Below are 14,282 nucleotides of genomic sequence, written 5' to 3'. Positions count from 1 at the left end.
GATAACATGGGAGAAAAAATATTCTTTCATATAGATAGTTTTCTTACAGTAACAATGATGTCCTATTTTTAACATGACAATTTATATTAGATTTACAATTCTGGATTATCTACAGTGCTGCTTATAGTTAGCTCTTAGGGAGAAAGGTTTCCATGGGTAGAATATATGCCTTTCATATGCTTGGGATTTTTAGACCATCATTATTGTTAAGATTAGGGTAGTTAATAAGAATCTCACAGGCTTCCTTGAATTTGCTATGAATTTGCATTCATACCATGTTTCGGTGTGATGTAAGTAACTAGTGCTTTTCCAGTCAATTCTATATAAAGTGTTCAGGGCATGATCAGAAAGACCAGCTTCACCATAGTTATTATATTTAATGTGTTGTTTATGTTCCTTTTGTCTAATAGGAATTGTGCATCCTGTTTCCCTTATATATGGTAGATTACAGGGGCAATAAATACGGCATACTCCAGGGTGGGCCAGCAGAGGGAGTGAGTCTTTGGATGAGTTGGTTAAGCTTTTTAATTTTGCAGGAGGTTTAAAGGTGGCTTTGAGGTTATATTTCTATAGTATTCTGTTTATATTTTTTCATGTCCCTTTAATGTATGGAATGGTTATAGTTTTATTGTAGTCTGGTTCATCTTTTTTTTTTTTTTGAAGTTTTGTAGAGAATTTTGTTAATAATGTTTTGGCTGTAACCATTTTTTAGAAAAGTACTGCTGATAACTTTAAATTCATCTTTCAATGCTTGTTCATTGGAGCAGATCTTCAAAGCCCTGTTTTTTAGAGTATTAATGACACCTAGTTTTTGTGTTGGGTGGTGGTAGGAGTTTATGTGTATATATTAGCGAGTATGAGTCAGTTTCCAGTAAACAGTGAAGGAATGACTGCCAGGAGAAAGACATGTGACAAGTGTATCTAGAAACAGAAGTGTGTTCTGTGTTTCATTCTCAATTGTGAACTGTATGCGTTTGTTTTGTTTCTTTAGGTGGCTAAGGAAAGTGTCTAGTGTCTGGCGGCCATGGGGCCAGATCGCAAAAACATAGTCAACGTATCTAAGCCAGACTTTGGGTTTTAAAGGAGAGGAATCTTGAGCATATTGCTCAAAATGTTCCATATAAAAGTTAGCAATAGGTGGTGATAATGGCAAGCCCATGGCTGTGCCTTCTTTTTTGTAGGTAGAAAGCATTTTGCCATACAAAATAACCAGAACTTAATACATGCACAAAGAGCGGTGTGATATCTGGAGGGAATTTGTTCTGTAAAAGATGAATTCTGTCATTGATTGGGACATTCGTAAAGAGAGCAGTCAAAACTGACTAATAAATGATCTTTCTCTAATGTAATGGCTTTGATTATGTTTATGAAGTGTTGCGTGTTTCTGATATAGGAGGGGGGGAATGACCTACCAACTCATTGAGTGTTGTTGCTGATTTTTTGGCTAGATGATAATTCGGGCTGTCTATACCTTTGACTATCAGCCGGAGTGGTGTGGTTCGTTTGTGTATCTTTGGTAGACCATAAATTCTCAGGGAACGAGCGTAGTGCAGAAGTAATTTTTTGACTGTATCTTCAGGCCATGTAGTAATTGATTTAAATAGTTTCTCTGTTTTCTTTCAAGGAGTTGGTAGGTCATTTTTATGTGTATTTATTTATTTATTTTTCACTAGAGGTCATGCCAGTAGAATAACCGGTGTTCAAATCATTGTTTCTTTAGTTTACTGTGTGAAATGTAACTCAGCTTGTCCTTGTATATCTGTATATACTCCAGATGATGACCTTAATATGAAGGTTGAAACGTCAGGAAAATAAAATGGTTATTTATAACATGGTTGTAAAGTCCATAATTTCTAAAATGAATGCTGATCACTGTGCAACACTAAAAGTAACTATCAACTTATCATGTGGTAATCTATCAAAAGCCTTTGCAAAATCTAAGTACACTACTGTGTATCCCTCTCCTCTGTCCAAGGAAGCCATCACCTTATTGTAATAAATAAGTAGATTAGTAAAACATGACTTCCCTTCAGCATATCCATGCTATCCATCAAAGTTAATTCCATTGTTGTCAACCCAATTCTGGATCTAGTTTTCATCAGTTTCTCCAACAACTTAACCACACCTGACACACAGATAGGCCTATAATTTGATGCCTGAGTTCTATCACCTCCCTTGTGAAGAGGCATAATTTTGCCTTCCTTCCACTCCTTTGGAACTTGATCCAGTGCAAGACTCATATTAAAAAAATGTCAAGGCAGATGTCACCTCCTTGGCACATTCCTTCAGAATACGTGATGATATTTATTTTATCAAGTCACACAGCCTTATATTAACATCAAGTTTGCTCAATTCCCCATACACCTCTTGCTCACAGCCAGTCTCTCTTCCATATCATTAACTGCTCTCAATCTCTCCATGATGTCACATTCACAAGAATGAAAGACCTTTATGAACGGCTCATTAAACGTCTCCACTACATCTTCTGCAGTAGTTGTCCTTATACCATTTTCTCCAATCAATGTCATCTTTCCATAATCATTCTTTTTTTTTTTGCTGGCTACATATCGAAAGGACTCCCTAGGATTCTTTTTGGCTTGATTAGCTAACTTCTCCTCATACTTCACTTTTGCTACCTTTACCAACCAAGTCCTTGCCTGGTCTTCGTAATCCTCGTGGAATTGGTTATTACCACTTCTCTTATGCTGCTTCCATAATGCCTTTGTTTCTCTGTATAGCATTCTTAATCTCTTCATTCATCCATTTCACACCTACCTTATTTAATCTTCTAACCCTTGGAATACATTTAGACTTTGTTTCTACTAGATGGTTCTTGAATATCTCCCAAGCTGCACTGATCTCTTTCCCAACTAACTCCTCATTCCAAGCTACACCTGCAAGCTGTCTCCTGGGCTTTTCATAATCACCAGCCTTGTAGTTCCACATATACCCTTTTTTCACAGAGGTCCTCACACTGTTCGCAACCACCTAGGTAATCACTTCATGGTCACTCTCACCAACTGGAGGATGATTTGACACCTCATTTATAATTACATCCTCTGATGAGATGGTCAAATCTAAGACCCTCAAATCCTCATGTGCCCTCTGTTACATACTCTCTGAGGTAGTTGTCCCTCAAAAACGCAGGAAACTCATTTTTGTTACTTCCAGTTGCTATCTCATCATCCCATCTATATTGCCATAGTTAAAATCACCCATAATAACACCCATTTCTTATTTGCTTGGCTAATTGGATGATATATTTCATAGTCACTACCATCCACATTACCAGGTCTATAACAACATCCAACTTAGTATATCATTCTATTCACCTCTATCTCACACCACACTTCTTCAAAACCATTGGCACTATTTCCCTCTTGTATCTCTACTTTGTATGGACATAACTCTTTCTCTATCATCAATAGCATTCCTCTCTCCCTTTTTATCTTTTCTATTCTCACAAAACACATCATACCCTTCCATCTCTATTCATGTCAGGATGTCGTCCTTTTCCGACAATTTTTGGGTGAACAGACTCAATTAATGCAACAATTTCATTTGCTTTGTTTCTTACACTTCTAGCATGTGTATACAAATACAGCAGCTTATTACTGGATCTATAGCTAGTTCCACTAACACCACTTATTTGATGTGACTTCTCTATGCTTAACTCGAACCATTTCTTTTTCTCTTTATTCATTTTCGAGCCTTCTTCAGATCTAACTGTTTTCCCTTGATCCCAGGTTATCCCCTTCCTTTTTTGTCTACACATGCATTCACATCCTCTTGGAACATCTACCTTTCTCACGCTGTGTTCCTCTGTACACCCTGAGCTTCCCCGTTTCCCTGTCTGTTTTGCACACCTGTTCTCTCATTCTCTATATTCATGCCACTCATTTCTTCATTCACAGGCACCTCTTCAATCTCTCCTGTCTTACTCTCCCATTCTTCCACATCGCTTACCATTTGATTACATTCATTCTCTGCACTCACTTCCCTACCTTCCAGCAGCAGTTTCTGAAGTAACTCACACCCAAACCACTCAAATGCAGTCTATCACTCCTGTACAGTTCACTTCGTCCTTCAAACTCATTCCACACATTAACAAACTGCGCTCCTTTCTCCTCACACATTTCTATTAACATATCATTCATAATCCTTGCTCTCCACCTCATCTGACCACTGACATGGGGAACATGCTTACTACCTTTCCTATCACACTATTCTCTTTTATCTGTTCCAACAACTTCCTGATATCTAATCTGACGAGTTCTTTGTTTGCAGTCAAGTCATTTGTACCTATTACAACTACTCATATCTAATGCTTTAATCACTCTACTCATTCTACCTCCAGTAAAACATACTTTATGTATCCTCTCATCAAGCATACCTTTAATTACTGAATCATCATACAATGCCACGTTTGTTACCTCTATAATACCAACATCATTTGTTTTCATCATTTTTACTTTTCCATATATATATTTCATATTCTTTTAACTTCATTCCATATCCATTTCATCTCTTGCCTCATCTTAACCAACTCATCTTTCAAATCTTGCATCACATTTTTGCTGTCATTCATTTTTACAAACTTTTGAACCATTTGTCACACTTTTGCTCTTATTCATCCTTTCAAACCTTGCATCATACACGCTTGTTCACAGTCAAAGCTGCTTGCCACCTTATCTTTAACTACACTTTGTTTTGTAACTTCTGCCACATTCACATCACTTTTGTATTGCTTACAATCGATTGATAAGTTTCTCAGATCGCTCGTTCTCTTTTTCAAAACATTTTTAACATTTTTACGCTGCTCTTTTACACCGTCCTTTTCTATTAGATGAGCACTCATCCTCCTTGGAGCATTCTCGTTACTAACACTTTCAGTTTTCAATATATTAGCACTCATCAAATCCTCATTTAGCTCACGCTTCACACACATCATCCTTCCATCCACCTTAAATCCACAATTTATCTATATAATCAAACAAGTACATATAGCACACCTCACAATTCACAAAACGACTGAAATCGAAATTGAATTCCTGCATCGACAAAGCTGCAGCCATCTTTCCTTCGCTGGTTACCATACTGAGCTTTAATTTCAAAGAATTTGTAAATAAACTTAAACAAAAATTTCACACACTAATAACATTGCAAGTGCACAACTTTTATAGCAACTCTTACCCATGTGCACATTTATATACTATTAATTATTTCAAAAAACATATCTCAAACGGGAGCCCTCTTTACACACTGCTACTTCTTACAACACGCTGTCAAAAATATGTTGCTGGTTGCTCCATATAGGTGTATGAATAATAAAAAGTCTGTCCTTTCATAGATGTTATTACCATAAAAAATAATACATGTACATATTTATTTAAAACATGGAGGCAAGGTTGAGATGGTTTAGTCATGTGATGAGGAGGAAGGACTAGTATGTGGAAAGAAAGGTCATGCAGATGGATGTGAGAGAGGAGGAAGTGCGGACAGCCAAAGAAGAGATGGAGGGAGCTGGTGGAGGAGAACTTGAGGATGAAGAACTTGGATGTGGTTACAGCCCAAGACAGGAGGATGTGGAGGAGCCTCACTAAAAACAGCGACCCTATTTAAGTGGGATAAGCAGCAGCATAATAATATGTAAAGCTTCATTTCCTATATTACTGCATTTGGCGACTCCTGATATTTAGCAAGGATGATAAATTCATTATTATTTATACTTTTCCACCACATTATTTTAAAATAACAATCTGACATAATCTACAGAAGTACTACAACATTTATACCCCTTCTTATCCAATTCCTTCTTCCATTAAAACTTATTATTAATTATTAACATCTGACCTTCATGGACTCAGAGACTCATTGTGGGGGGCACAAACTATTCCACACAATGCTTCATCCAACTGTGCTTTAACTACCTTACTGGCCATTATGGATCAAATACGCATCCTCATATGCTTCGTATCCATCATATATTTCAATGTAATATCAATGGTATTACAATTTTAATATGCACTTTGCATCCATGATAACTTGGATGTACATATACGTCCTGGCCGGTAGCATGGTTAAACTGATTCTATATGTCTACATTCACAACACACTCACAACACAATGCATTCCACTCACCAACTACTCTCCATGCAAAGAACCTATCCTCACTCCTCTGCTCACACCCTCCTTATACAGTTTCCAGCGATGGCCTCTTGTTCAACTGCCCTCTCCCATTCTATGAAACATCTCTTCCATGTCAACCTGATAACAACCTTTGACTAGCTGTATATCTCAATCATACCCACCCCCCCCGCTTCCTTCTATTCACGAGACTTTGCAACTTACATTCTTTCAATCTTGTACTCCACATTCCAAAGACACCACTGACCACCTTTGTGAATTTTCTCTGGACCCTTTCCAATATACCCTTGTCACCATGAAAACCCAGCAACCAAATCTGTGCACAATAATCCATATGAAGTCCAATCAAGCTCTTATACAATGGCATCATAACCTCTCTATTTCTGCATCTCAGGGTCCTCTGCATCATTGCCATTATCTGATGTGACATCTTCACAACTTGTGCAACGTGGCCCTTGAATTTCAGGTCTTTGTCCACCATCACTCCTAGATCTCTCATCTCCTCCACTTCCTTTAAAGTTTCCCGACCAAGTATATACCTCACATCCCATTGTCTTACCAAATCTCAAAACCTTACACTTTGCAACATTGAACAGACAGTTCACTTCTATTCAAGTTCTCTTGTTAAGCCATAACATCTGCTTGACTCTGCATTGCTCTCCCCAGTTTTGCATCAACTGCAACCAGCTACATATCACTAGTTAAACCCACCCCAATATCATTAATATGCAAATTGAACAACACTGGTCCCAAACCAACCCCTGCAGTACACCACTAGTGACCTTCCTCTTTCACGATACTCCACCCCCATATACAACTTTCTGATACCTATCTGACAACTAGTCACTGATCCAACTCAGAAGTCTGTTATCCAATCCCATCTGTTTCTTGAAATGGTAACAGATCAGCAGACCCAGCTTCTTTCCAAAACACATTTTCTTAATTTTGTTAACTGATAAAAAAAAGTTAAAAATTCAAAATCCATTTTTCTCTTTTGGATATAACAAAGGACATGTACTCATCTTAAAATTTCTGCCAGTTGCCATTTCTTACTGGAAGAAATGGCAACCACTATAACAGTTGCTGTTAGTTAAAAGCTAAACCTTTTAAATAAAAGCTAAAGCTTTTATTAACAGAAGAGAAAAGAAGTTATGGTGTGATGGAATTAGAAGTTGTGCAATGTTCATACTGTAGGTTTGTGTTAATTAGCAACCTCCCCATCGAGCAATAATAATTATCAAGTGCAGTCAACTTGATGTTTCACATGTCTAGCAGTGACAAATTAATAATCAATTTACTAACATCTGTAGGACAGTATTATTATTATTATTATTATTATTAACCTAAAAGTAGTCACAATATTCATCATAGGAGGCTCATCCTTGACTACACAGAGACTATCACACCTCCTCCTTAAACCCATTCAACATCAGCACATTCATCATGTGTCCATTGTTAAACCAAATCAAATTTCAACTATTGATTCCTTTCCAGTTTTGATATGGCAAAGGTTTCTTGTTACTTAAGTGACATCTAACTTAAGATGTTACTTAAGTGACATCTTCATAAGGAGGGTTTAGAAACCCTCCTTATGAAGTATAGAAAAAGGTATATGAAACTAATAAGTTTTACTTTTTTTGTTGTTGTTTTTTTTTGCTAGCCTGGCTGACTGAGTGGTTAACATACCAACTTTCCAACAAACAAACTTTGGGTCTGAATCTCCCCCCCCCCTCCCTACAGATATGGGTTTTGGTGATTGTCTTTAGATGGGAGATGAATTTCACTGTTTGGCTTGAGATCACTACCATGGTTACTGAAGGCTTGAAGTGGCTTAAAAATTTCCATGTTTAGTCTCTAGAGCAGGGTTACCAGACTGTAAAAATTAAATAAAAATACAAAAAATATATATAAAATTAATAACAAAATAGAAAAAAATCCTTAAGTCCACCCACGGTACAAATGTACTATAGGTTAACAAAAAGTTTTCATGGGTAGAAGGCACAAACAAAAATCTTAGAATTATGTGGTCTTTATACCAGAACTTGTACAAAGAAAGTTATTTATTAAATTATGTCATGGCCTCTGCTACTATCCACTCTCCCATGGACATGTAACATGCCTGTACATTTACACTGTCTAAGATAGCTGTTGTGTCACAGACTGATTAGCATAACAGATTTTGAATCACTTGTAAAAATTCGATGTTGCCAAAATAAATTATCTAAAAACATCGACTTTTTACAGTAGGAATTCACCTGAATTTTTTTTTGTAAAAATGTATATTTTAACCACCTATGTAAAGCCATCTGTATAAAGAGCAAAATAAGCCCAAAGGGAATTAACTCGCTCATTGTTTAAGAAGGGATGTAGAAGTATTGAAACCAAGAACATTGTCCGAAATTCGGCATGTCTTTTGAAGATCGTTTGCAAGACCTGTCGGAGGTGGCCTTCAAGGTCAATATTGAAAGGGTGCAGCGCGAATCAAAAAGAAAGGCCTGTAGGCAAGATTAAGGCAGTAAAGGGAGGAAGTAAGATTGTTGGCGAATTTTTGAGAAACATTATACAGGGTTCTCCAAACTACTAGCAAGACTCGCACAGGGATTCCAGGGGCCCCAAAAACTTAATCAAAGGTGCAGGGACTCTGCTGTATAAAAGGGTTGGTTCGAAGATGAGAGGGGCTTCCTTTTCTTCATCCTGAGTGAACCATCCACGAGAGAGAGGACCCAAGGTGTAAGTTCCAGAGGGGAGGGTGGCCCTCCACCCATCCACCGAAGTCGTTCCAGTCACAGCCGAAGATATCCGGAGGTGATAGTTAAGGAGAAATCGTGCCATAAAGGTCCTGTAGTCGAATAAGTGCGACCAGGCCTATGCAGAAATCCTTTGCTGGGAAGTTCAAGATGCCGGAACGCCTACTCTATATATCCTGCCTGCTGCTACGACTATTCCTCAGTGCCCAGTGTCGCTTCGAGGAGAATTCCAAAACATGGAATGAAGGAGAGAAACCCCACTCAAGCGGCAGAATAAGGAAAGAAGGACGGAAGACACATACAAGATAGGAAGAGACCCATGTGAGTCTACATATTCATTTATTATTTATGAATTAAGAAAGAATTCCCTATCACACTGCTAAATTGTCTAGTTTAAGGAGATAGTATTTTGAGTGTTAATATTTCTCGTAAATGTGTGTAAACACAAATGAGTGAAGCATAAGTGCAGTTAATTTCCCTTGGAGAAGATGTTGAGCTGTTGAAATTTCTTTAATGAATTATAGGTATACTTGCGATTGAATTACACATGTAAGATAAGAAGAAACCCATGTGAGTCTATACATTCATTTATTGTTTGTGAATAAAGAAAGAATTCCCTATCGAACTGCTAAACTGTCTAGTTTAAGGAGATAGTATTTTGAGTGTTAATATTTCTCGTAAATGTGTGTAATCGCAAATGAGTGAAGCATGAGCGCAGTTAATTTCCCTTGGAGAAAAGATTGAAATTTCTTTGATTGATTATATGTGTACTTATGATTGAATATTGTGATAGAGTATTTTCCTGCTATTGTATCATTGGAATGTTTGAAACTCAATGAGGTGGATTGTATAAATATAATTGCCTAGACTATGATTAAGTGTTTGAAAGAAATGAGATTCTGAGGGATATATTTGTATACATGTATGTTATATTTTGATTGATGCTAAATTAGGAATGTCAAGCGCAACTAATGATTTCATGTTACAGGTATAACTTCCTGATATTTGTATTGTAAAGTATGCTTGTTGAAGGTCCAACTAAGTAAGTGCGAGAGAATTTAATAGAAATCAAGTTGAGTGATTGAGAAAGAAAGATTTACCTTTCATAAATGAATCTTGTGATCTCATGTGATATGTATGATTATTTGATCAGAAATTAAACTTGTTGTTATTGTTGATAAAAATAGTTGTTTGATTCAATCTTTTTGCAATGCACTGATTCAAAAAAAAAAGAAAAACACTATTTCGGACCTGATAGCGGAACCCCACTGATTAGTAGTGATTTATGAGAAAAATTTGCCATGACTGCAAACCTTGGCTAAAATAGGATATAAGTGATTAATTAATCTACTACGAATAAAAACTTTCTTTTGCCTATAGGGGAATTTCAGAGGCGCAGTCTTCAATCAAGCAAATATCTGGAGATCCCAGGCAAGAAAAATTATACCTAAGGTAGAACAATAAAGAAGGGAAATAATAGAAAACAAATAATAAGTAAAAGTAGCATATAAGCACAATATATAAGATATACAGAGAACAGAGTCCACTCCCTGTTTACACATTCTATATCTATGCAGTGATTTCCCTGAGATACTGGCTGCATGTCTCCACTGATTGCACAAACATAGTGTCTGTTGACTGTGCATAAAAAATTTTAAAGGTTTTTTTTAGGAAGAGACATTTCTGAAGCCATTTTTAAATGGTTTTAGAAATCTCCTAGAATCATGATGAGATGATCATTTAAAAATAGTCCAAAAATATCAAAAAATTTTGGCATAAAAAAGTATACCAAAATTATGGAATTTTGGCATACTTTTTTGATTTTAAAAGGAATCAAAGTGTCTTACATGATTACATGAAAAAAAAAAAAGGCCCAATCCTTCAGCATGTATGATATCTGCTATTTAACGATATCAGATTATCTTACATTTTTTTAAAAAAATTTTAGCAGTGGCTGATTCGAATAAATAAATAAATAAAAAAGGAAAGGATAACTTATAGTTTTATTTTATATATAAACATTTCCTAAATGTATAATGAAAATTATACATTAGGAAATGTATAATGAAAATACATTATTGCTTGTAATCAGGAATTTCTTTACTAATATTACATACAAAAGAAATATTTGTATAGATATGGCCTGCGCAAACTATTTAATTCTGATATTTATTTGTTTAAAAGGATTCACCTCTAATTTAGTTTTTTATTTCTGTAACTTAAAAACTTGAGAGATTGTTCGGTATTGTCTTATACTGAACATTCCAACGATGTTTCCACACCATTAAAGAACTGTAGTCTTGTTTACAACAAGCAATGGTTTTTACTTTCATCTCACCACCATTTTGTATGCTGCACCAGCCAGTAGTGCACTTGCGCAAAGTTTGTACTACTGAACTAGTGTGAGAAAATAACAGAACAACATTCCAAAATTCTCCAAGAGTTTTCTCACCTTCAGTAGGAAGCAAAAGTATTTCTTAAATAAATGTCTTGAAGGTAGCAATGATACCTTAGTCAATGGGTTGCAAAGGTGAGGTGGTATTCGGTGAACATGTTAATGGAATGGCCACTGTAAATATGGGAGGTCATAAATTGAGGACAGTACTTCATCCACCCATATGGCTCTTGTTCGGAGTTATATATAACTGCAAATATATTCAAGATTTGTGCATTGATAAACAGTTGATTTCCACAGTTATACAAAATGAACTGGTAAAAAAACATGACAAACATGAAACTTTTTAGTATTGTACAAAAATTAGTTACATCCAGTTCCCTTGATTGAAAGATCATAAAATGTGCATAATAATTTAACACAATACAGTGGTATCTCTCTAATCCAAACCTCTTTAGTCCGAACCCTCCAGTAATCCGAACTTCAGTTTGAAAGAAAAAAAAAGTTATTATTTATTATGTATTATTATTTTGTGTACTACTATTTTTATTTAATAATTATTATTTTAACTATTATTATTTATTTTATTATTATTACAGTACAGTATTTTTTCATACTGTCGATTGTACGGTTATACTGGAGAACTAATTTGATATATTGTGTGTTCACGTTTGCTTTTTTATACTGTACACTATGTACTATATTGTCGGCATGAATCACAAATATACACAAAAAGAGGAAATTCAAAACGTGCATAATTTGGTTAAAAATATAAATCCAGATGATGAAATTTAACAAACAGATGTTACGGAATGGATTACAGGTAGAACCAAAAGTGAAATCGAAATCAAATCAGATGCTTAAATTATAAATATGACGCTACATATTTATGATGTATTATGTAGAATCATCATCATCATCACCTTCTAATGAATTAGAAGACGATGATAACGATGAAGAACTCGAAGAAAAAAAATAAAACATGAAGAGGCAGCTGACAGTTTTAATATGTGTATAGAATGTGCTAAGGCAGAATGATATGCTATTCCACAAAATTTTGTTGCCAATGCAGCTCCAAGAAGAAGCATTCGAAAAAAGTTTAGCTTCGAAGAAACAAAAGAAAATCAGTGACAAAAAAATAAAAACCTCTTTTTGTGTGTTATTTTGTGAAACTTTTTTTTTGTGTTGTGTACAAAAAAGTGATATTTTTATGCAAATTAAGTTACGTAATGAACTATGCAATTTTATTAAATCAGAATCCTCAACAATACACAGGTACAAGAAATTAAATTTTTTACTAAAATAAATTTGTGTACTGTATTATTTTTTATTTTACATTACAGTGCAGTAGCTTTTCTTCTATCAGTTTTTATCATTGATGTACCATTAGAATCTGATTATTTTTGTCTTAAACAATAGTTATTGTTGTCTCTTGGAAGGAAATTTGCTAATCCGAATGAGCATGATTTTTATTAGTTCAGATTAGCGAGATACCACTGCATAAGTATAAACCATTCTCTTTGCATATAGCAAATGGAAATTCTGTTTTCACAGAAAATTTTACCTGTCTGTAATATGCAGATGGAGGGTGCCTAAATCTGATATTTCTTACTGATAACTCTGCAACACTATGGAGGATATCAGATGTATATAATGCAACATGTTCTATTCCAGGTCCATTATGCGCTTGTAAAAATCTTTCTATATTGCAATTCACTGAAAGTTAAAAAAGAAAAGATTTTTAGCATACATATACTTTTTTAACATCCATCTTAAAACAGTGAGAGTTTTGAAATTCTTTGTATACACAGAAATATACAACTTATGTACGATGCCATGTACTACACAATGCAATAATGCTGAGCAAGACAGAAAATTATTATTATTACTATTATTTGATAGTAATTGTTATTTATTATTTAGTATTACTTATCATTTATTAATATAATTCATTATTACTAGCATTTGATACACTACAACATGAAACACTTCTAGCGAAGCTAAGACATTTTGGAATAGAGGCCTCTGTATACATTTAAAAATTACTTCCAAAACAGGAAACAAATAACCCGCATCAGATCACCCCGTACTAGTAACCACAGTTACTAGTAACCTGTGGAGTTCCATGTGGACTGCTCTCTCTCTCCTTTCTTTTTTAATAGCTATACACATAATATCAAGCAACTACCTCTCAAAGCAAAATCTTCAGGTATGCAGGTGGTGAAGTAAAATATATGGCATTGATGGTATTTTTTTTGACTTAATTTGTAGAATTTCTCATTCCTAAGTCCATGATTGCTTAAATAAACACAAGCCAATTCATAAATTTGAATGTTAGAAAAAAGAAGCTGCGAGTTCGTTCATCCACCATCTCGCTCTGTCAGTGATAAATGGGTTATACATTTAAACAGTGGTGTAGCTAGAGCTTTTGCCGCCTGGGGTGGTCCCCGAGTTTGCTGCCCCTCTCAATACACACCAAAAATACTACATAAAGTCAAAATGACATATAGATAAATAAATTAAAATTCTATGTTAATTTTGAAGTAAAACTTTAATTTCAACATTCTAAAATGTTATTATTATTATTATTATTCAGGCCTCCAAGGAGTCAAAAGACTCATCGAGGGAGGTCCTTCCTAAGACATAAATTCTGTCAAGACTCATCGAGGGGAGGTCCCCCCCCCCTGAGAAACACAAAGTCTATCATACCACTCTTTAAACTCACTGACTGTTCTCGCTCCCACCACTCCATCATTCAATGCATTCCACGGCTCAACCACCCTCCACACAAAGAAACCACTCCTTACCCTCTTGTTCACAGTTTCCTTTCGTAACTTCCAGGGATGGCCTCTTGTCATCACTCCTTCCCGCTGTTCAACCAAGCGAAAGAACTCCCCAGTGTCAACCTTGTAACCACCTCTCAACAGTTTAAAAGTCTAAATCACATCACCTCTCCTTCTTCTATCCACCAAACTCTGCAGTCCACATTCTCT

At 35.5% G+C, this 14,282-nt stretch overlaps 1 protein-coding gene across 1 annotated transcript in view; it reads right to left on the bottom strand.

The window, feature by feature from the left end:
* Window positions 1-14,282, bottom strand: part of LOC150106298 (4-hydroxyphenylpyruvate dioxygenase-like protein) — a 135,777-nt gene that overhangs the window by 54,522 nt on the left and 66,973 nt on the right. Inside the window, exon 3 of the mRNA XM_090392330.1 lies at window positions 12,854-13,005. Coding sequence (XP_090248456.1) covers window positions 12,854-13,005 — 152 coding nt within the window. The remainder of the gene's footprint in view (window positions 1-12,853; window positions 13,006-14,282) is intronic.

Source organism: Typopeltis vanoorti, chromosome 5 (genome assembly GCF_054136105.1).
Source record: "Typopeltis vanoorti isolate ZY-2024b chromosome 5, IOZ_Tvanoo_1.0, whole genome shotgun sequence".
Taxonomy (NCBI): Eukaryota; Metazoa; Arthropoda; class Arachnida; order Uropygi; family Thelyphonidae; genus Typopeltis; species Typopeltis vanoorti.
Note: the sequence above shows the minus strand (reverse complement) of the source record. Positions and strands in the feature narration are given on the sequence as shown.